General features: G+C 40.1%; 1 protein-coding gene across 1 annotated transcript; it reads right to left on the bottom strand.

Moving 5' to 3' along the window:
* Positions 1–283: 283 nt before the first annotated feature.
* Positions 284–22392, bottom strand: pard6b (par-6 partitioning defective 6 homolog beta (C. elegans)). Its single transcript, XM_026920483.3, has 3 exons — positions 22086–22392; positions 19588–19810; positions 284–3815 (listed from the first exon to the last, which is right to left on the bottom strand). The coding sequence occupies exons 1-3, from the start codon at positions 22146–22148 to the stop codon at positions 2938–2940; spliced, it is 1164 nt and encodes a 387-aa protein (XP_026776284.1). The 5' UTR covers positions 22149–22392; the 3' UTR covers positions 284–2937.
* Positions 22393–23533: the final 1141 nt, after the last annotated feature.

The raw sequence follows: 23533 nt of genomic DNA, 5'->3' as shown, positions 1-23533 counted from the left end.
AGCTATTATATGATCTTAACACTAGGGGGCAGTATTACATTAGTAGTCATTACTTTTGTTCACATTTCCTGCTCTCACACATCCATTTTCTTTCCAGGGTAGCTAGCCCTTCACCTTTATGTGTAGAGACCCTAAAACATACATATAACCATATAATCATACCACCCTCTACTCATCCTATTTATTTAAGCTAAATTTAGCAGGTGATATTCAGTACAGACCTAATTGACTTCAATGAGTTATGGCAACCCTGGTACATAAAAGAAACAGTCATGACAAAACAGCCATTTCTACACATTAGTTTATTTCATCCAGCCTGTAGACTAATGTATACATGTGCACCTATGTCTTAATATAGTATATATCCTTTTAAACAGTTTAATTAATGTGATACAAATTTACAGTATATAGCATTATGAAAATACTGGTCATTTCAGTACAAATCTATACCTTAGGATTTATCTAGCAAGCAAAATAATCATTGCTCATTATCAAAAAGAAACAAAAGGAGTTGACACACACAAAAAAAGCCCATTAGTAGGTGGTCTCCGATTCATTCAGGTCTCCTCCAGAAATGAAATAAATTCACAGTATGGAAAACAGCATGTTATCTTCAATATATGCACTATAACAAATATAAGCCTATTAAAAAAAATAAAAATAAAAAGTGGCCCCAAACTCTGTTTATGGAGATGATACTCTGTGAAGAAAGAAAAGAGATACATGTACGCTAAACACTAGAAGAGAGAGAGAAAAAATCAGAGTTGATTAGAAAATAAATACAGTCACTGTGGTTACAATCCCAAGCGTAGTGTAGTGTAGTGGTTAGCAAAAAAAATAAATTAACAATGCTCCCTACAAGCCATTTGAGCCTGTTTTAATGAAGAACAGCTTGGAATTCTAGGATAAGAGGACAACCCTGTCATACTACAGTATATGTACCATAACAAGCCTTTGTAATGGCGAGTGTATTAAAGTGTCTATGTATGAGGGGAAGAAAGTGGATAGGAATGCGTTCTGGTCACAGTCATCCAGTGTTTTTGATTCTCATCAGAGTACAAGAGAGAAGGATAAAGCTACATGTACTACACTATGGATAAAGATCCAAGAACACTGGTTAAGAGTACATGAGGCACAGCAGTCTATCAAAATATCATCACATTCAAGATGTATATTCAGTACATCCATTAATATAAAATCTAGTGTTTTTATTATATTGCCTTTGAGTATACAAAAGGGCCATCCATACAGATTTAATGCAAATGTATCAGCAATAATAATGTTAACTTGAAGCAGTGTATCCGGGTAGTAGGTTAATCGTTTTTTTATGGTGTAGGCTCATTTATAGACATTTATACATAAGCCATAGAGTGTCAGAAGCATTAGAGGAAACATACTCAGTCATTATTGTCCACCTAGATGTTGGGAGACTCTTGCCTTAGCACCAAGCAGTGCAACATTTGAGAAGGTGAGTCAGGGATGGAAAACAAGTACAGGTGTGTGTTTTTCATGATAGAAGGTGCCTTTGTGGAGCATATCTTTATTAGATAAGAATAATGCAGCCAATGCCTACATCACATAGGCCTACAAACCACTACCCGTGTTCATATCTACATTGCTTCAGTTGTAACTACAGAAAGGCTCAATGGTGATCTACTGTGGGTCAGACCTCAGTTCAAAGTTCATCCCCTGACAAGTCACAGCACGTCACCTGGAAAAAGGTTGTTACAAAAGTGCTCCTTCTGCAGCCTGTATCTATGTACCACTATTGGTTGGGTGGGGATGGTTTAAAACCATGGTATATCTAATAGCCCGAACTGTGTATTAATCCAAGAGGGCATTAACACACTCCTCATACATGAAACACTTCACTTCAGAGTGTACAGTAAAAATGAGTGGATGTGTTCGTTATCTGCGATGTTCGTTATCAACAATGTATCAGGTTCTGGTGTTGTTTACATCTTTAAGGAAAAACACATCACATAAATCACATGCCACAGAGCAGGGAGACAGCCCTTGTCATAAACATAAAGGGTAAAAAAAAATTAAAATATCTGCTACAAAAATATGATTTTTTTGGGTCCTTGGCAATGATTAAAAGCATTAGCAGTGGCCCACTACAGGCCTAGTAAATCTCCCAATCAATGTAGGTAAAAGCTAATTTGCTTGTACACAGAAAAATTTAGAAGCATCCTAAATTTAGTCATTGTTCAATAAAAACTTGACAAAGCACACCAGGAAGCAAACATGACAGTTGAACTAGTGTCATACAGCTTCCTCCTCAATTAACAGTGTAACCGTAGAGCATTTACTGTGCTATTTGTGAAGCGCAAAAGTCATTGAAATTTGTTTGTGGTTCAGATCCCAGAGTCACATGACTCCAGAGAGAGCATTAAAACAGATTGTCATCACTGATATTGTGTCTCAGAGAGTTCTGTCTTTGTAGTTCCACAGGCAGGAAAAACCTGCAAACATGTGCAATTATCCCTAAGTTCACACTCATCAAGTCTAATCCATTACTTATTATTGTGCTCCTAGTTATGGAGGGAAGCGTGTAGAAGGCCCTCCAGCAGGAAAAAAAAGATCTGTGCTTAAAGAGAAGTGCTGTGTTGTGGAGTTTCTGAAGCACCTTTCCAAAAAAAGAGATGCTCTTTTTAAAGGAGTAGATTCAGTCATCTTACAGAGTAGAGACAGTCACTGAGTTAGTCCTATGGCACGAGAGACAATGTTGGTGTGTATGTCTGTTGGTGTGGCAATGTTGTTGCTGACTATGTTGGGGTGTATGTCTGTAAATTATATATTGTGTTTGTGAATAATTGCCTATGTGAGGATAATGGGGTTAGGATCATTTTTATATACTGCATATATACAGCATATCGAGTGTGTAAATGTCAGCTGTGTGTGTCTGTTGTTGATGTCTCTGTGTATCTATTGTCTCTAGAGTGTGATCACTGTGCCGTCCTCTTCCAGGCTCCGCGTCTGCACACCTCTATCGGGGCCCCTCGGTGACCCTGAGCTGGTACTGCTCATAACAGAAGGCTCAAAGGTCCCATTGGAATTTCGGAGGTCAAAATGAGGCTTGTATCTGGGCAGGGTGGACATGCTGGAGCTAGTTTCTGTCCCTGACGCGGGCGCGAGCCTGCTATCACCACCTGCCTCGATCACCAAGTCTTCTTCATCCTCATCGCTGTCTACTTCCTCAGGATGGAAGTTCTGGATGATGTGCGCAGGGGTTGTCGCCACGGCACCTGGGGTCGTGTAGCTGTAGTAGCTGGCTCCGCTATCGGAGGATCGACCCGAGCTGCCTGATGCAGCTCCACCGTTGTTGTGGCGCACCACGTTGTTGCGCTGGTTAGCTGGCTTCACCGTAATGATGAGGTTGTGGCTGTTTGCGATCATCATGTCTGTGACCTGGTCCAGAGACTTCCCGGCCACCTCGATACCGTTGACCTCAAGCACCTCGTCATTGACAGCAAGCAGCCCCGTGCTCTCGGCAAGGCCGCCGGGCACCAGGCGTGAGATAAAGATGCCTGGTGCTTTCTCCAGGCCGTGCGGCGTGACACGCACACTCGAGCCGTCTCGGATGTAGAAGCCCAGCGGCTTTTCCTGGCCGTGTTTGTAAAGGCGCACTCGCCGGTGTGTCTCAGGCAAGACGTCCACGTCGATAATGGACGAGACGGGACGGAAGTCTCGGGGAAGGCTAATGACTACTGCTGGCTTCTTCCTGCCTGCATCAGGGCGCAGGAGCACTGCAGCAAGGGGAGGTTTCTTGCGCGTCAAAGAGTTGGTGCCAAATGTGGAGTAGTCCGCCTCCTCTGCAGAAAGAGATTACACAAAGCAGAGCAAAGTCATTAGCTTAGGATCTACATTTCTTTCATTTTTCAAGCCATGTATTTACAGACAAATCTACAAAATACAACATTAACACATTTATAATCACACACACTATAATAACACTGAGGATAACAGCTTCCTCACAAGTTTTTTTCTAGCCTGTATCTCAAAGCATTATGATAGAACCTGGCCCTTCAATGTAATAGATTTTTTTTTTTATATGTATATGTTTGTAGATAACCAATCTGCACATGCACATTCAAGATAGATAGCCATCATCATTGTATGAACCTGACATCGGTGTTAAGCTTCTCCTTCCTCAGTTAAACCTCTGTAAGCTGCACAGGCCAAATTACTCTCTCTACTTTAAACCCCATTCCCACAGAACTGCTGTAAGAGGAAACCTAAAGGGGATCCCAGGGAGAAAAATGCCTGCCTCGTTAGTTTTGCCACTGATCTGAAGTTTAATCTACTGTAAACCCAAGCCAAGACTCCTGTCGCCCTCCCTCCTTTTCAAAGTGTCTCCTGTGCTCCTTCTCTCTTTCCCTCCGTCAGCAGCCGCTTGCAAATTCCACAGAGATTTACTCACACGGCTGTGCTCATAGACTTTCACCTTTGTGAACAATCGTTCTCAGGATCAAAGTACTACAGTAGTTGAATGAGAAGAAGAGAAGAGAAAAAAAAAGGGGGGTGGGGGGAAGCAGAGAGGAAAAGGGGCAGAAATAGAATACAGTTGATGGGTGATAAAAAGAAAATGCCAGTCAAACTTTATCACGACTGTCCCATGTAAATGGTAATGGTTAATCTATGCTTCTAATCATTAACTTGGGAAGCATTAGTGCACCTGTTGTGTCTCTACTGCTCCCTGTCCTTCACTTGAACCAAAAACAAACAAAATCTCACACCCTGTGTTTTCCAATATGGGGAAAAATATATCTGATAATGATATTTAGGGACAACAAAGCAGAAGCTTGCTCCCTCCACTAAACTTCTGCAAATGTCCATCTCCAAGTAGCAGATTCCTTCTGAAATAATCACAGACAAAGTTACAGTATAAGTAACAGGTGACATACTTATCTGCATGCTGTTAAAGAACAACAGCACTGTCTAAGCAAAGGATAGCTTAGATCTATCAAATAAATGCCTGCTTAAAGTGAAACAATTGATTCCAGTGCCCAAACTTAAATATAGCCCAAATAAGCACACATACACAAGCACACACAAAGGATTAATTGTCTACAGAGTGCAATGGTCTCCCTTTGAATTCCCCCAAGAAAACTATCTGGACCTGCTCTTTGTTTTAACCTGAATTTGTCATCACATATGAGCTACATTTCATAATACCTTCAGGCATAATCTGAAAGCTCTCACTTTTGCTCACATACATGAGCATACTTCTCAAGCATTAATGTGAACCATCCTCTCTGAAGCATGCATGCACATGCAGAGTGTGTTCAGCCTGTGCAATCAAGCATAGCACTTCATCGTTCTTTCATCACTCTAACTCTCCCCCTTTTCCTCTTCTAACAGTGGGGTTATAGCTGATGCTAAAGGACAGAAGCACTTCCTCATCTCCCCAATACGCACACTGAGATCCACTGCACTCTGTTGAATGCTCACCACACAGTGCTTGTCTAATCAATAGAAAGGGGAAAGTAATCAATAACGTGCTAAAGGCCAAGGCCAGAGCACTATACAACATAAGGAAGAGTCAATTTCCCACGACCCAATTAGAGAAAAAAAACACTGCTGATATGTTGATATGTAAGCCAACCATACCATGTGCTTGGAAAGAATTGTGCAGGGCCAGGTTTCCTCAAAGAACCACATCACAAAGGCATATATATATATATATATATATATATATATATATATATATATATATATATATATATATATATATATATATATATATGAGGCTGTATGGGAATAACTGTTCTGGAAAATACCCAAACTTTCATTTTTCTGCATGGAGCATACTTCACTACACTTCAAATTTAAGAAACTATACTTCAAGAAACCAATTTCAAAAAACCATAGTGTATAAAAACAACGCATAAATCATGAGGATACAGGTCAAGAGTTTTAGTTAATGTTCACATCAGAATGGGGAAAAAAGTGACCGGGGCATGGTTGTTGGTGCCAGACAGGCTGGTTTGAGTATGATCTCCTGAAATTTTTAAGCACCACAGTCTCTAGAGTTTACACAGAATAGTGCGAAAAACAAAAACTAAAAAGCAGTTCTGCAGGGTGAAACACTCCCTGGAGAACAGTCAAATTTATTCATTGGAGAATGGTCAAATTTATTCGAGATGACAGAAGGCTACAATAACTCAAATAACCACTCTTTACAACTGTAGTGAGGTGAATATTTTTGCTGACAATGTGCATTCCTTTCTGGACACAATTTATCCGTCTTATAATGGCTATTTCCAACATGATAATGCGCCATGCCACATAGCACAATCGTCTCAAACTGGTTCCATGAACATTACAGTGAGTTCAGTGTACTTCCTAGTGAACAGGATCTAAATCCAACAGAGCACCTTTGGGATGTGGTACAATCATGTCAGCATGGACAAGAATCAAAGGAATGTTTCCAACACCTTGTGGAATCCATGTCACAAAGAATCAAAGCTGTTCTGAGAGCAAAAGCGGTCCTACCCTGTATTGTTCCTAATAAAGTGGCCACAGAGTGTATAAAAGTTGGGCGGGATGGGGGGGATCACTATGCGAAGGGTTTTCCCAGTCCACACACAAGTAGTACAGCAACCATCGGAGGTTTTGTTAAACTGGACTCAATTCAGATAGTTTACTTGACACATCATGTTCAGTCTCATCTTAGGTGAAACGCTGCAGGTTATCTGCCTCAATATTGGCCTTAGACCAAATATACAAACCATGACTGTTCTGCTTGGCACTCAAAGCAAAACTACTCTATTCTGATCTATTCAGACCATCACTGACCCCAGCACAGGAAACAGTGTCTCAGCAGTTGGTCAACAGAGACCGTGTGTGTCAGTGTGTGAGAATAGGGCCTCACATCGGTGAAATAAAACACCAGTGTCACGACTGGCTATCCTCTTACACAAGGTGAAGGAAACTCTTCCAGAATCAGGTGCTTGTTAATGTGCCTGCATTGATTTAGGCTTCAATAGGTCACTAATCACTAATTGCTTATAGACTGATATGGCATAAAAACATTCTTACTGTAACTGCGATACAATCAAGTGCATATTTATAGCATTTTGGCTGAAATGTCAGAAAGTTGTGAAGAAAAAAGAATCCTGTGAAGAATATTGTGAATACTTTGCAATAATGTGTTTTTTTTTCTGAATGGATGGCTCTGTGTGCCGGCCTGTCACAGCCTGAGACACGGCTTCACCTCATCCAATATTCAGCAGTTCTGTAGCAGGCCATATGACAGATGTGATGGCTCATGTCTTGCTTTACTGAATGGCTCCCTTCAAGGCATTTTGTGTGAAGCTGCTCTACAATGCTGTGTTTACTATCTAACCAGCCAGATTGCTTTGTTGGACAGCCTAACACTGACCGTCTCTGAAAGGCATCCTGTTTCTTTAAGGTTCTCTGGCCGCGTATGTCCCACGTGGTCAGTGTGTGCCACTGTGTTCCAGTTACGGAGGGATGGAGGGGGGGCATGAGTGCTTCTTAAGGACCAGAGAAAGAGTGGGTGAGCGAGAGGGGGGGGAGAGAGGGGTAAAAATCCTTTCAGTAGGGGGAAAAAAAAAAAAATTCCTGAGGTGTTGCTATTCTGGGCCATTCTGCACATACCTCGGTGGCACTGCCTGGATAAAGTACACCTTCAACTGATAACACACAAGGAACAGAGAGAGAGAGAGAGAGAGAGAGAGAGAGAGAGAAAGAGAGGAGGAAGAGTAAATTAAGGTGAAAGAGAAAAGGCAAAGTTAAGAAGAACTATTGGGAATGACATGAAAGAAGCATAGAAACAACAAATAACAGAAACCTTTACAAAAATTTTAAACTTTGTAAAACTAAGCTGTAAAAACATTATACCCACAGATTTTTTTAAATTTCTGATTAGCTGGCAGTTGTGTTGAATTCTCAAATCAGATTGGTCAGAAGGTGTTGATTAATTTTCGGCTCAAGATGTTGGATACAAGATAAAACACTGGTTTATATTAACGGGTTCGTTCTCATACGTTATCATTTCTATAGTAACAACTTACACAGGGCTTTGTATGACAAATGCTCTACCTAAATGGTTTTAAAAATATTTGTAATTGTTGATGTGGTGAAGCTTTTTGCAAGGAGACATTTATTTAACATTTATTTAAGGAGTCTCCAGTGTCCAGCGTTTTTTTCAGACAGTCAGAGGGAGAGCTGTAGCATTTTTCTGACGCTGGAAATAACTTGTTTCATGGGTGTTCCACAATTTTAAATGTAACTATAAACAGATAAAAGGAATATGCTGTTTTTCAATAAATGAAAAATTATTAGCATTGGTAACAATACTTCGTGACATCCTGTTATAATAAAATAATCGACTTTGGAGCGGCACATGATGCCACCCTGTCGCCGATGATTTTTCTATAACAGCATGCCCTGTCATGTTTTATTCCTTACAGATTGCAACACCTCTGGCATAGATTCAGGCAAAAATTTCATCCCAGCTCTAAATCAATGTTCTTAATACTATGTATTCAAACATGTTGGAATGTAAGCATGACAATGAGCGTTGACAGCTATTAATATTAATTTGTCTGGAGAGAATAAAACATGAGAGGCAGGAGTAGCGGAACATTTAGTGTTAGAGTATCCTTACAGATACTACATCATCCACATCACTCTGGATCTGTGAAGTGAAAAAGTCTCTACTCTCTGGCCTGATGCTTACGATCAATCCGATGGCACAAAAGCAGCAAATATACGCTCTGACTATTACCTATCCAATTCCAGCATCAATGGAAACACTGAATTTAAATTATATTAGCTTTGTTAGAGAAAATAGAAGTCATGACTAAATGGCAGAGATAAGCTTCTTGCTCTTCAGTAAAAGTTACAGTTTTTCATTTGGCTTCACCATTCATGTTACAGACTAATATTAATGTTGCATTTAAACTATCATTTTAATTATGCAAAAAATAATAATTTACATGCTACAGTGTGTATAAGTGACCAAAGCAACAATCATGTAATGGTAGCCTGTGGGAACTGAGAGACACAGCTGAAATAGAATAACAATAGGCTAACAATCATTTTCATATTCCTGAGTTATGAATTAGCAAAACAGAAAAAAAGCCTCTATTTTACATGCAGATATATAGTCATTTAATAAGTGAGATTTTATAAGCACTTACCAAAGTGTACAAATAGCTGAAAATAACAGACCTAGCAGAAACATTTGTGGTTTTTGTCATCTTTTACTCACGTTATTTTAATTTCACTTTGGTATGATGAAGGGCACGGTCTTTCATTCCTTTATCAGATTAACTAATAATGAAAGCACAAGCAAATGGTTTATTACATGACAATAAATTATAACTTCACATCATTAGACCAGGGATGGAATGTGAGGCACAGAGAAGCTGAGGACCACCTGGGATAATTTTTCTAATGATGCATATGGTGTCTGCATTCAGAGTGATCTAAGCCTTCATACATCATTAGCTTGATTTAGGTCAGGCTGTGGTGCTATTGTACCGAGTATTGTTAGAAGGACAGGGCCAGGAAGCTGTTGCAGATCTTTGTGGGGCACAGAACACAAAGAGACGAGTCCTAATCTCTTTATTTGGGTTAGGTAGTGTGTGTGTGTGTGTGTGTGTGTGTGCTTAATAAAAGTGAGAGTGGGAGGACACAGGAGACTCCTTCATTGTGTAGCCTGCCATTTCTGATGCAGGCTTACATCAGCTGTGAATTTGCTGACAGTAGTCATCTCTCTGGCACCCTCTCCTCTCTCTCTCTCCCTCCTCCTCTCCCTCTCTCACCCTCCACCGCTCTCTTGCTATGGCATTCACTCTCTCTCTCTATCTCTTTGTCCCACTCCTGCAGTCTCTCTTATAGGATCTCTGGCATGTTCTGCCTCTTTTTATTTCTCAGCTGAGGCTGCTGTAACTGGGTTAAAGCTGGTGTCCGGAAGCACATTCCTCCAGCCTGGACAGTGGCAGCATCCTGGTGAAGTAGGGAAGAAGGGGACAAGCAATACAAACCTCCTGGACTGAGCTGTAGTTGAGAAACACTGTAACTGAGGAGCCTACACAGTGATCTGCCTGGACACATGTTGCTGACTTGCTCTGTCTGTCTCCCTCGATTACTGGGGGAAATGTGTTTGCAATTCAACACCTCCATAGTTAATCATCACCATGCTACAAAGTGTTTTAGCCAATTTTTGTGTAAGACTGTCCTGGTTTTAATTTTTTCTTTAATCACAGTGTCACATAGAAAACTAGTGATAACACTAAGACTTTCCCTCTCATACAGTCAAGTCCATAAGTATGACTATGTAAAAAAAAGGCTGTAATTCCTAAACAGATAATGCAATATTTTTGTTAAACCCCTTGAATTAAAGCTGAAAGTCTACGCTTCAGTCACATCATGATAGCTTCGTTTCAGATGCAAAATTACAAAAATTGTGTCACTGTCCAAATACTTACGAACCTGACCGTATATACACAGATAGGTGACAAATTAAAGGAAAAGTGTCATGTAGCTGTTGTCTGACAGTTCTTGCTAACAGTCTGTTCATGTCCTGCACTGACAGTCTCTGTTACCTGAAGAGCAATTGCTTTTCTGTATTTCCTTACATACAGCACTAATACCATGGTTACTGAATGTGCCCTTATAACCAAAATGTCCTACCCTATTTACTAATGTCTTTTCCATACTTTATTCACTGTTTCTATTGAAATACAGCCAGCTGAGCAGCTTTTGAGCCTGAAGATTTCACTTAGATTTCACTTTCACTTAGATCTTAGGTGTTTTCCTCTTGCCATCTCGATCGAATATGGAGGTCAACTGGGCCTGCTCAGTGTTTTTACACCCCAGACCCCTGTCAGTTAGATGATAAACTGGATTCAGGGATCTGCTGCACATTACAGCAGATGAATGTGATTTCTTCTCAGACCGTTATTGGCTGTTCAACGCTGTACTTGCAACTAGCCGTAGAAGTGTTCACACTATGCAATTCAATGTCAAGATAATCAAATATGCCTGAAAATATAGGGGTCTTGATGATCGCTTGCAGATTGAGAAAATCTTGTCACTAAACAGTTCACACTACACAACTAGGACGCACTGAGTAGTCACTGGGCCCCAAAATTAGTTGGAAACTAGAGGAAAAAAAAGTAGTGTGCACTAGGCTTTACAAAATGGATATTTGTTTAACTGTTAGCAACATGGGAAAATGTCTAAAATATAACGTATTCAAGTTTTTTTCAACTGCAATTAAACTTGCTTCTTGCCGTAAGTTTTATGTGCTTGACAGACATAATATAGAGAAATAATAAACAGCACAGCGAAAGCTTTACTGAATGTCGGCTTAAAATGCTGTAGCGCACTCTGGAGTCAATTAAAATTTACATTTCACGCTTACAATTCTAACTGCCACAGAAATTAGAAATGGAGTGGAAATCTCATTGTAAAAAACAAACTGTGATCAAAGTGGTAATGTATCTTTATATTAATTTATCAGTACAAATAGTTTGCACATATATGCACATTACAGCCTAAACCAACGAATGAAACAAACATGAATGTAAGCGTAGTAGCAGGTAGCAAAAGAAATGTGTCATGAAGTGGCTGAGGTGAGCTGCACACTGTATTCCTTCTGATGAAAAATGGACATAATCTGCAAACCGGATATACCTGATTTACATGTACTGTAGTTTACTAATTTAACAGAGCTGTAAACGTTACTGGAAAATGATCATCTCTCTTTTATCCCACAAGCTTCTCATCCTTTTCAGATACCTGGGCATAGCACTAAGAATAATGTAGTTACAATGTCAGATCTGTATTTTAATTACACATCTTTAAATTCATTTTCTCAAAATTCATATCTCATGACTTGGATATCATGGTCACTTTAGCAGCCAACTCTGACTATTTGCATGCTGTGGAAATGTTTTATTTTTAGCAGAACTAGGACAACCCTGTGAGCAGACATGGTTTTACCATTAATTGTGCAAACTGGAGGACATCGTCACATTTCTCACCAATTTAAAATTCTCAGAGCCAGTTCCCAAATGGCCAAGGGTTCAGCAGCAACCACACTTCATGCTCCCCTGATCTTTACCATTTATTTTCTACTCCTTCCTGTTCTCCCTGCCATCCCTGCATGGTTCATTCCTTGTACTCATATGTCTGATGTGCTGTCCTGTCCAATCTAGCCAGTGTAGATGAACAGAGGCTGGCCACATTCCAAACAGCACAACCTCCTCACCTCTACTCCCCCTTTTTTTCCCCCCAGCAATCATAGCACAGGCCTTGCTTCCTTGGAACAGGCCTTACTCTGATCATCACTCTCTTCACGTCTTTGCCTACTTCTGCGTGCGCACACACACACACACACACACACATACACGCCTTGGGACATTATGACATAATACAGGACCTCAGTCACAGGACAACTTACATACCATCCTGAGAGTCCTTACTCACACGCTCCACTTCCTGTTCAAATAAAACCCACGGGGAGGGGCAGTACTCTGAAACCGAAACAAAAATATCATTGCACACGTCACAAGTATCGCTACACACCCCCTAATGCTCAGACTCAACTTGGTTGTGTGATGAATGGAAAATTAAACAAATTTCTGGTTTCATCAGAGAAAGAAGGAGGCTGTTACACATACCACAGTATTCAGCTGGAAGAGGAAACTCCAGCCTGCCAACTGTACAACACCCATTCCAATAAAAGGAAGCCTGAATATGACACTACTGAACTCTGAACTAAAATAATTCCTGTCTGAAAGAATGTTAGGCCATAAAACGCACCTTAGACCAGGAGTATATAACTTAAATAGTTTTATAGTTGAAATGAACATCGCTATAATGCAGAGAACTTCCGGCTCAATAAGAGGCACAGAAAACTATTCTGTCTGAGATGTAGGCCAGTCTCTTAAAAGCCCATTCACAATGCCATGTTAATCACTGTTGCAACATGATCTCATGCTGCGTTTGGATCGATCTGAACAAGGAGATCAGTGGTTTGAGTCGGTGAGGTGCTTTGAATGGGACCATACAGAAAATAGCAACAGTTTCACGTTACAATAATGTGAATATTATTAGTCCAGAAAGCACTCAGCGTCCTTACCCTCAACTGAGGAGAGGAACAGAAAGTAGTGAATACCTGTTTAAACTAACAACAGTCTGGATAATCACAAAATGTCCTGCAGTAAATACAGAGCTGCTACAATTAATGAGTGACTACACTGCAAAAAATCTTAGCAAGTGAAAATATCTTGAATACAGTCCTATTTATCTAACATTTCCTATTATAAGATTACCATAAACCAAATATAAGTTTATTAAATCTATTTCTAGACTATTTTTTATAGCAATAGTCTTGTTGTATAGGCAGATAATTTTGCTCATTTTAAGCATTTATTTCTAGAAAAAAAGCAAAATTATCTGGCAACAGAATACGAAAATGTAAAGCATGAAATGAGTAAAAATGACAAAAAAATAGGCGTGATAATGTTATGCTTGGTTTATTGTAATCTTATAATAGTATAATAGCATAATAGGAAATACTAGGTAAATTTGACTATATTCAAAATATTTTCATTTGCTAAGATGTCTGTTTTTGCAGTGCATGAAAACCATAAAGAAATTTGTTAATTTTCCACCATCAATGAAAACAGTACAACACAATCTTTCCTAACTGACAGGGGAGGAACATTTGAAAGATGGCAGAGGTTTCATGCGTGCACACTGGATGTCTTTGAGCACTTCACACTCTTAGATGACTCTTAAAAAGACTCTTTGAAAAAAGCTCAGCTTAAATGGCATACACATGAACTTGCATGGAACATGACCACCTTATAGAGCAAGTGGCTCTCAGAACGCATTACGCACACACGTTCACACCAAGGAGCAATTTAGAGTAACCAGTCCACCTACTGGCATGTTTTTGGGAGGAAACCAGAGAACCCAAATGAAACCAGTATGAACCTCCACACAAAGAGTAACACAATCTCAGGAGCTGTGAGGTGGGAACACTACCCTGCTGCCCCATCGTGCCAACGGAAACCAGCTAGCACATATAAAAATCGTATTCTCTAACAATGACATGACAGAACATGTTACATGTTATAAGAACTTTGTAGAGAAATCTTCATTAAGCAAAAGTACCTTACATCATTCGAAACCCAATGAGTTTGTAGACATAACTCATAGCATAATTATACATACTTAAGATGTCTAATACAACAAAAGAAAAAACAATGTTATAGAGAATTACCACTTTATAAACGTAGGTGTAGCCTTAAATGAATGTAATGAAACATGATAAGGCAAGACCTGAAAGAGGAGAAGGCAGAAAGGAAATGAAGTTCGGTTATACTAACCACAGTCTGCACAGTGCTTCAGTATTTCACAGGATCAGCAGAAGAGCTTGAGGAAAGCAGTGAGGGATGGAGAAGGGAGGAGAAGACAGCTCATTTCCTACACTCATTTAAGAATTAATTAAAAAAAAAAAAGCTGACAGGAGGTCTGCATATCAGAGGAGGAGGTGATTTGTCATTTGTCCTTTTATAGCTTTCTCATATTAGCATGAACACACATTGAACAACTCTCCTCCTTAAATGCAAAATTCTATGCATTGATATTTTCACAATTTAGGTCGATAATGGTATACAGCACAGTACACCTTGCAGGGTTTCCTCAATAGAAGAATGCCATTTTGATACTTATTTCAAATATGTTAATTCAATGACAAATTATTGGGACAACTACCTGGTTAGGTGTATATTACATAACTGGCATAGCTCCCACCAGTACATACTATTTTCATGCCTTTTCACTTCTAATGCCAACCAGCATCGATAGCTCATTCCTACATGAGGGACTTAGACCAAGATATTTTTAGTCAACACTCCCTTAAAAGGGGATACTTCACCTGCTGTACCAGGAATATGCTGATACCAGCTAAAACTGGTGCAGAGTTCTGAAACTATTGCCATATTCTGAGTAACCGTGAATGAATGCAAACATAACGATGAGTCATGAGAGACCAGAGAAGAGGATGTGTTATCAGTGAAAACAAGCCTATAGACTCACACGCAGCACCACACCTTAACCAAACAAAACATCCATGACTGTGCATGATAATGACTTTCCAGTGTGCGTTTGGTATGTGATTGGTGATGTGTGTGCGGTTTCATTGTATTTAACCCAGCATGCCCTGCTGCTCCCATCAGCCCTGAAGAATCCCTCGTCGCTAAGCGCAAAGAGGCTCAGGCCTCTTTACTGCTACCATGGCGACAGGTAAACAGGCGCGAGACTGGTGGCATTGCAGCCGTCTTTGCATTGTGCAAAAGAAAGTGTGTGTGTGTGTGTGTGTGTGTGTGTGTGTGTGTGTGTGTGTGTGGAGGGTGGGGGGGTGGCGCACACGTACAATACAAACTAAACCGCTGAGTGGTTTGACGTAAGAATATCATTAAGGCAATACCGCATACCAGAATGAAAGACTTGGCACACTGACTTCGTTTCAGGCCACTTCTGTATGCAAAATAGTTCCTAGTGAATAAAGACTAAGAGGAAAAAAAACACACACACACACACGCACGCACAACACAGGCAAACTGAAGAATCTCTAATACATTCTCCAAACTCACAAATTACCACTAACAAACAACACACTACTTGAATTGCACAACACTGGAGCTTAGTGAATTGTAATCAGAGCTAATCATAATCTGTAAATAATTTCCCCTCTGTGGAACATTTTGAACAAAAAGAGGATTGTTACACATTTACAGACTAATTGTGAAACATAAATTTCATCACGTCATGGATGAACAACATGTCCGGATAGAAACCACACGCGGGTGGTTGAAGTGTGCGGTTTAGTATTACACTAGTGACCCGAGAGGAGGTTAGAAAGTGAGATTCATGATACTGACTAGGAACAGTGCGTTGTGGTTTGTGGGTTTTCTCCACTACATTATTTTAACTTTACCTTTAACCTATTTTTGTTGATGAACTTTTTTTAAATGAGCAGCGTAACATAAAATGATGTTCATTTAAGAGAGATACACTTTTAGCCAAAATGCTCTCGTAACAGGACTCTAGACTCTAGCGTACAGCAAAACATTCATTCATTCAGTAACTACCTCATCGTCTTCAGGGTCAGCATGACTTAAAATCTTATCTGTCATCATCCTATTTGAGTGCAGTGGGTTTTCAAACTTTCGTTAGTTGCAGTCAGATTTATCAGGAAAAACGCAAACTGATTTGTAGTCTCATCCAGAAGTAAATGCAGACAAATGGGTTGAAATCAAATAATCTTGGTTGGTTTCATTCCAGATGCTGAAACACTTCTGTAATGGCATTCCCTCTATAAAAAGACTGCTCCACTGATGGAGGTTAGGCACCTTATAGTATTTGCTAGAGTCTGGTATGTTTCAATAAACATAGCCAAGAACCGCCTACCATCCACAGAAAATCTGACTGACATAGAAGATGACCAACCACAGACTTTTTCCTTAAAGCCTGTTAGAACACATGTGAGACTATCTTATTTCACAACTAACTGCTACAAACAAAACACTCTGATAACTTTTCAAAAATGGGCTTTTATGAATATGTTCCTCCAAAAATTGTTGTAATGTTCAAAAAAATTTTCCCCCACTTTTGCTAGAAATGTTAGTGCAGAGAGCCAATCAGATTGCAACCTTGAAGATTCTGAAGTTTGTGGTCAGAAAAGGGTACAAATTATATCAGCCCTCAGACCTAGTGTTAAGTGAAACCTTTTCACAAGTTTGTCATAATTCAAAATATAACCTTTCTATTATATTTTGAATGACAACTACATCTTACGCTGATCATCTACAGCAGTCCTAATGAACTTTGGGGGTGGGGGGGGTGAGGTCTGAGCAAAGATGTCTCAGTCCAGTTTCAATCAAACTCTAGTGTGGTTTGATTAGAGCGAGAAAGAGATTCTGAATCAACCCAACTGAACCAATTGAACCAAATGTGCTGCACAGTTTAGGCTGTGGAAAGCATTTTTCTGTAGACGTGAGCTGCTAAACTGAGCTGCGAGGTGCAAACTGAGCCAAAGGACAGCTGAAGTGCTGAGGCAATGTCATGCGTTCTGGAGATTTGGACTGACAAAATCACTGACAAAAAACAAAAAGAGAAAATAAATGGTGGATGCAACACACAACACACGATTAACTATGGAGTGGGCATAGCGCCAGCTCCATGCCCACTGTGCTCTGGTGATTTTTATCATTTCTATACACAGTTGGTAAAGCTTTGTTTACCTTTTTCGGTATTTCTGAGCAATTAATAATGGCGTTTTACGTGCATGTGTTTTCAGCCCTGCACGCCCTTCAACCTGTATTTTTTTTGCTTTTTGGTTCATTTAATTATATGCAATACAAAAACAAACAAACTGGACCACACTAATAGGTGTGAAAGCACTCTAAGATGTGACCTGTTTGGCCTCATACACTTGCAACTAAAAGCTTATGAAGAGAAAGACGAAACCAGTTTGGACTAAACTTGAGTTATTGGCATTACCAGGATCATAAGATATTTGAACCTGTGCTGGTATAATTCTCATCACTGTCACCGTATGTACTTTTATTTTAAATTCAGCAAAATGCAGTGCATATTATAGACATATGGCCAAATGTGTGGACACCTCAAAGTGACACCTGTATGTCCTTTTTGAACATCTCATTCCAGATTTGGTCCCCACTTTGCTGTTATAGTAACCTCCACTCTTCTGGGAAGGATTTCCACTAGATTTTGGAATGTAGTTATGTGGATTTGTGCTCATTCAGCCACAAGAGCATTAGTGAGGTCAGGCACTGATGTTGGGTGAGGAGGTCTGGGGTGCAGTCAGTGTTCTAGTTCATCCCAAAGGTGTTCAGTGGGGTTGAGGTCAAGGCTCTGTACAGGCCTCTCGAGTTCTTCCACTTTAGGCTTGACAAGCCATGTCTTTATAAACCTTGTGCACAGGGGTATTGTCATGCTGGAATATGTTTGTGCTACTTAGTTCCAGTGAAGGGAAATTGTAATGCTACAGTATACAAAAACATCCTATACAATTGTGTGCTTCCAAATTTGGGGCAACAGTTTGAGGAAGACAAACATATGGGTGTGATGATCAGGTGTGTACACACTTTTGGCCATATAGTGTATAATATGCATTATGCATTTTCATATTAGCAAAATCAGCTAAGCACCTTTACTTCTACTGGCTAACACTGTATACCCTGAGCAATATGCTCTCTGTCCAAAATTTACTACAGCAAGGAATATTGCAACGCTCACACTGGTACTGAAAAATCTTATGAAACACTGCAGTCACTTAATTTAGACATGTTGGAATAGAAAATAAAGAACAACCACTGTTTAACAGGAACAGCCTGATGTGTGGAGAGGACGGAGACTCACATACAAGCCGGTCCTGTCCTGACTTGTGACTGTCTGCCAGATAGATGGCAGGGGAGAACCGCCAACATGTTCTTTCACCAACACTGACAAACAGACTCTCATCCCAACAGGGTGTTCCTCTATCTGGATTTAAAAGGCTGTGCTGCTACTAGTAGGTGGGTGGGTGAGTGAGTGCAGCCAGAGACAGGGCACAGCAGGATGCTAGCGTCAAGCGTGTAATTGAAACACAGGCACATGCGGTGCTACACAGTGACCCCTGTAATCTCCTTCTGACAAAGTGGCTTAGCTTCTATTGGTCATATGGCACACAGTCACAGCTTAGACTGGGTTGCCCTGATAACACACAGTCACACCGGGGGCTCTGCTAAAAGGAAAATACACCATCACAAAAAAAATAAATAAATAAAATAAAAAAAAATGTTCCCTACAGAGACATTAACAACAGCAAGAGCAGAAGCTACACAATCAAAAGTACTTACCAATGATTAAGCTAAATTCATTTTAAATGTACGGAGTCATTTGAACACATGAACATGAGGAAAGACCACCATGAAATGGAAAATAATTGACCACAGCTCTTACAAACCAAACTGGAAATAATTTTTTTCATCAAGTCTCTAGACTTCCTCCAGAACCACAAAACCATATGACTTGATGAACAAATCGGAGCGTATGAGGATTAAACTTCACAGCTAAGCCTTGTATAGCGGCTAAGACTTGTCACGACAAGAACTCCACATAATTCAATGGAATATGTCACGTTTTAAAATTCTGTCAGAAAAGAAGTAGGACTGGGAATATCACAACAGCCAGAGTTGTACTGCAAACTCTGATTTTAACAAGCGTGTTTTTCCCTTTAAAGCAAGAGTGCATTGTTAGGCTACAGACTAACTACAATAATGTCAGAGTTTACTGCATGACTGCTGACACGCCAACCTGAAAAAGCCATTAAACACAAACGCCTCATCACCAGACTACAAGTCTCCCTAAACTTTCAGAGTTAAAGCAAATTCTTGTTACGTTATGTGTTTAAAGATGGCTTTGCACTTAAGCAGGTCCAAAGAATGAAGCCTAGCTGGAGTTCAAAGCTCAGCTTATCCCTGAAAGCACATAGTTTTGACCTCTGACCGCCGACCCAACCCTCACCTTTTCTCTGCAAGAAGAGGCGGAGCAGGGGCGTCGCCGTGGTGATAGCCTTGTGGTAGTTGTCGTCATTGTTAATTGGCAACAGGTCTCCATGGATGTCGGCGTAGCCCACCAGCAGCTCCACGTTGGGGATACGGTGCACATGCTGCAGAAGACCGTAGAACTCATCGAAGCGGCCTGGTTTGGAGCGGTCAAGAGAGAATCGCCGGAACTCTGCTCCAAACTGCCATGAGACGTAGACAGACATCAGTAAACAGCATGAAGTATACACACAAACACAGGAATATCTGCAACTATTAAATACATAAACACAAATATTTAAAATATTCAAACTCCTTAAAGATGGGTGCTAGAAAAAATGTGTAACTTAAAGCATATACAGTGTACAATAATCGCAAACACAGGCAGATAATCAACCAATTATTATAATTGAGTTAAGAATAAACAGATTATCCTGTCATATTTTCAATGTTGAAATCACTGCTAGTGTAATCTCCCATACGGTACACAGAAGACCACAAAGATTAGAGTTGAAAAACACATAAAACATGAGCAGTTATTTTCTTATGTGTTCTGGTGAACATCATGGACCAGGGCCTGTAAATCCTCTCAAGCATGGATATGAATATGTTGTGATTGTTGGGTTTAATTGTTGGGATTTATGAGCCCCAAGCAATCGGATTAAATACAGTTATAGGGGGCCACAAGAAACCAAAGCTAAACAGAAAATTTGAATTCTTACATAAAATCTTAATAGATAAATAAATGCAGATTTAATTCTTTATGTTAACATATTTACTTTTGAAATAGGAAGTCAGAAGTAACAGTGCATTGAAGTGCTTGAATGATTTACACCACAGCCAATAGCATTCGAGATACATCGCACCCTAGCCAAGTCTAAACAAACTTCACTAGCTTCAAAGTTTCCTAGCTTAGACAACCAGCTTAATATGGAGAAGGGTTTAACAAGAACCTTTTTCCAGCTGTGGAGGATTTCTCACCAACACCTTCATGCACGCCTATCGACTTTAACAGAGACGTTAATCTAGATGACAAGATGAAGTTTTGCCATACGGCACTGATGGTGACAGAGAGCCACATTCTTATCACTGACAGTCATCTGACGTGTGAGCAGTAGATAAAACATTTTTACTTACTCTTACTGACAGGGAAGCTACAACGGTCTATAAAGACGTAATCAGATTCTCGATCATTCTGAAGTAGCGACATTCCATCACTGAACAGCCCCAAATTGGCAGAACACTTTTAAGAATTGGTAAATAGTTCCTATAACATTACTGCAAACATGCACACATTCCACCCTCTTTGAAATAAACAAACTCCAAACTTTTTTTTTTTTCTTGAATAAAGGATATTCAGAAAAGGGAACAATGTGCAGGAAGACAGAGAGCCAAAAAATGCACTACTTTTGCTACTATTGAGCTGCTACTACTGTAGAGCAAAACCCATCCATGGGGGCGGGACATATACATTCTATAGAGTGTTTAATTGGTGGAACAGACGAGTAGTACAGAATGAGTCATCAATTTTTTAAAATCATTTCCCGACAAGTGATGAACTACAAAAAAATGTAAATGAGAATATCTCCAAAATTATTTTATGTATGTGTTTACATAAATATATATACATACTTACACATACACACACACACACTATTGTACTGGTGTCTAACACTAAAGAACAGGCACAACTTTTCCGCATTTTGATTTCAGGACTACTTTAATGACTCACTAACTGAAATAAATCCTAACAATAGTTCCTCATAACTGTCCACGTTAAGCAGCTGTGCTACAGAAAAGACTGCTTCATGTTTTTCTGAAGACTCACTAACCATACGACTCGTTTAGTGTGGAATTTAGAAACTACAGTCCCTCCACTGAAGAGACATTTCTGAGAAAATGAGAGAGTTAGTGAGCTGGTCCCGGTTGGCCCTCCACAGGTGAGCGACCGCCACTAGCATCCGATTCAACAGCTACAGACAGGTGCTTCGAGCTAAAAACAGCCGTGTTTCACTGGAGCTCTAACAATTATACTGACAAACATTATTTACAAGTATTTCTGTAACCCGAATTTCAAAGCCAAATCATTTCTGTATAGCACACGTCCTATAACGGTAGGTATAACCGCGAACAACTTTAGCCTGTAGCAAAGCTCGAGCACAAAAAAACAAAAACAAAAACAAAACTGAGACACTTCTCCAGAGTCAGCGAACAAATAACCAAACTATATTCACAAAACAATGTCGAGTTATACTATTTTACAAGATTTTTTTTTCGCTAGCTACCTTTCCCATGCAGCTACTAATGATTAACATACACTAATTAAGTTGAAACCCGATAAGGTTCGTCAGTTATGGTGGAACAGTCTAGTTTCTAAAGATAAAACACACACTAAAGGCTAATGGTGGCCGCAGATGAGCTCCGCCGAGGCTAATCCGTGTGTGCTGTGGGGGAAGAGGTGATTAGCCGCCTGCGCACCTTGCTCTTCACCTCCACGGCGCTCAGAGATCGGTTGCTCGGCACTCGGTGGTTTTTGTTCATCTTTCGCTAAACGGAGCCCGCCGCAGCACTCACACACACTCACACACACACACACACTCGCCCCCGGGGGCTGCTGCACTCATCCGCCTCCTCCAACTCGACAGCCAGAAGTTCCTTCTCCGCGTAATCCAGGTGAACACGAGCCTCCCTACGTCTCACTTTCTGTTGTCCTCCAAGCGGAATAGTGGAGACAGCCGCTGTCAATACAGTGTGTTCCTCAACTCTCCTGCCCCCGCCCACCCTGTCTCTCTCTCTCTCTCTCTCTCTCTCTCACTCACTCACACACACACACACACACACACACACACTCTCTCTCTCTCACTCTCACTCACTCACACACACACACACACACACTCTCTCTCTCTCACTCTCACTCACTCACACACACACACACACACACTCTCTCTCTCTCACTCTCACTCACTCACACACACACACACACACACACTCTCTCTCTCTCTCTCTCTCTCTCTCTCTCTCTCTCTCTCTCTCTCTCTCTCTCTCTCTCTCTCTCTCTCTCTCTCTCTCTCAGGGTTGCCAGGTCTGCATATCAAACCCAGGGAAATAACAAACCCCTAAATGTTTCCATGCAGAATCAGAATGAGCTTTTACTGCCAAGTGTGCTCACACACACGAGGAATTTGACTTGGTATGAAGCTTCCAGAACACATATACCAATAAGATGGCAAGACATATAATAATAAAAATTTACAAATAATAATATGAGAGAATATACAACACTGTACAGTAGACACAATAGGCTTAAATGGAACAGATATATGTACAGATATAATACAGCTATATGCAAAGTGAAGGCAATGGCAGAAGCATTATGGATATTTGTACAGGTAGTATAGTAAAGATTGAATTTACATATCGCACAAAAAATTTTATCCACAGAGAGGTAATACACTAAGAAGGACCTAGAAGTAGTTAACTGTTCATGAGGGAAATGGCTTGTGGGAAAAAGGTGATGCACTAGTCCATCATCATGATTTACAATAGCCTATATTTCTATGAAAGCTATATATTTCTATGGTAAGCTATTAAAATACACACACACACGCTAAATAGTGCTTTCATCACTGTTATAAAAGTTTCATTATAAAATATACATAAAGTATAGCTACCTGTATAAGACCACTCATTCTCCATTCATACATGTTTATGTCGAGAATGTGATCAGGATGTGTGTGTATGAGAGGAGAGCATCTCCCTGGTCACAAGTGCACAATGTCTGGGAAGTTTAGGGGTGTGTGCTGGGTGTTTCCATGGCAACGTGAGTTTGGGGATCTAGGTATAAGTAAACTATTTTGAGGTGAACTCTAAAGGGAAAAAAAATCCACCCTGAACTACTTGCATGTTAATCTTTATAATTAAATAAA

This window comes from Pangasianodon hypophthalmus, chromosome 16 (assembly GCF_027358585.1).
Source record: "Pangasianodon hypophthalmus isolate fPanHyp1 chromosome 16, fPanHyp1.pri, whole genome shotgun sequence".
Lineage (NCBI taxonomy): Eukaryota > Metazoa > Chordata > Actinopteri > Siluriformes > Pangasiidae > Pangasianodon > Pangasianodon hypophthalmus.
This window is presented reverse-complemented; position numbering and strand designations above follow the sequence as displayed.

Bases quoted from the DNA above. Each gene is read 5' to 3' on its own strand.
- pard6b (XM_026920483.3), bottom strand. From the start codon at position 22,148: ATGAACAAAAACCACCGAGTGCCGAGCAACCGATCTCTGAGCGCCGTG. The intron at 19,811-22,085 runs GTGCGCAGGCGG...GTCTCATGGCAG, and splicing joins CCGTGGAGGTGAAGAGCAAG to TTTGGAGCAGAGTTCCGGCG. The intron at 3,816-19,587 runs GTGAGGGTTGGG...CTCTTTCTGCAG, and splicing joins CCTCTTCTTGCAGAGAAAAG to AGGAGGCGGACTACTCCACA.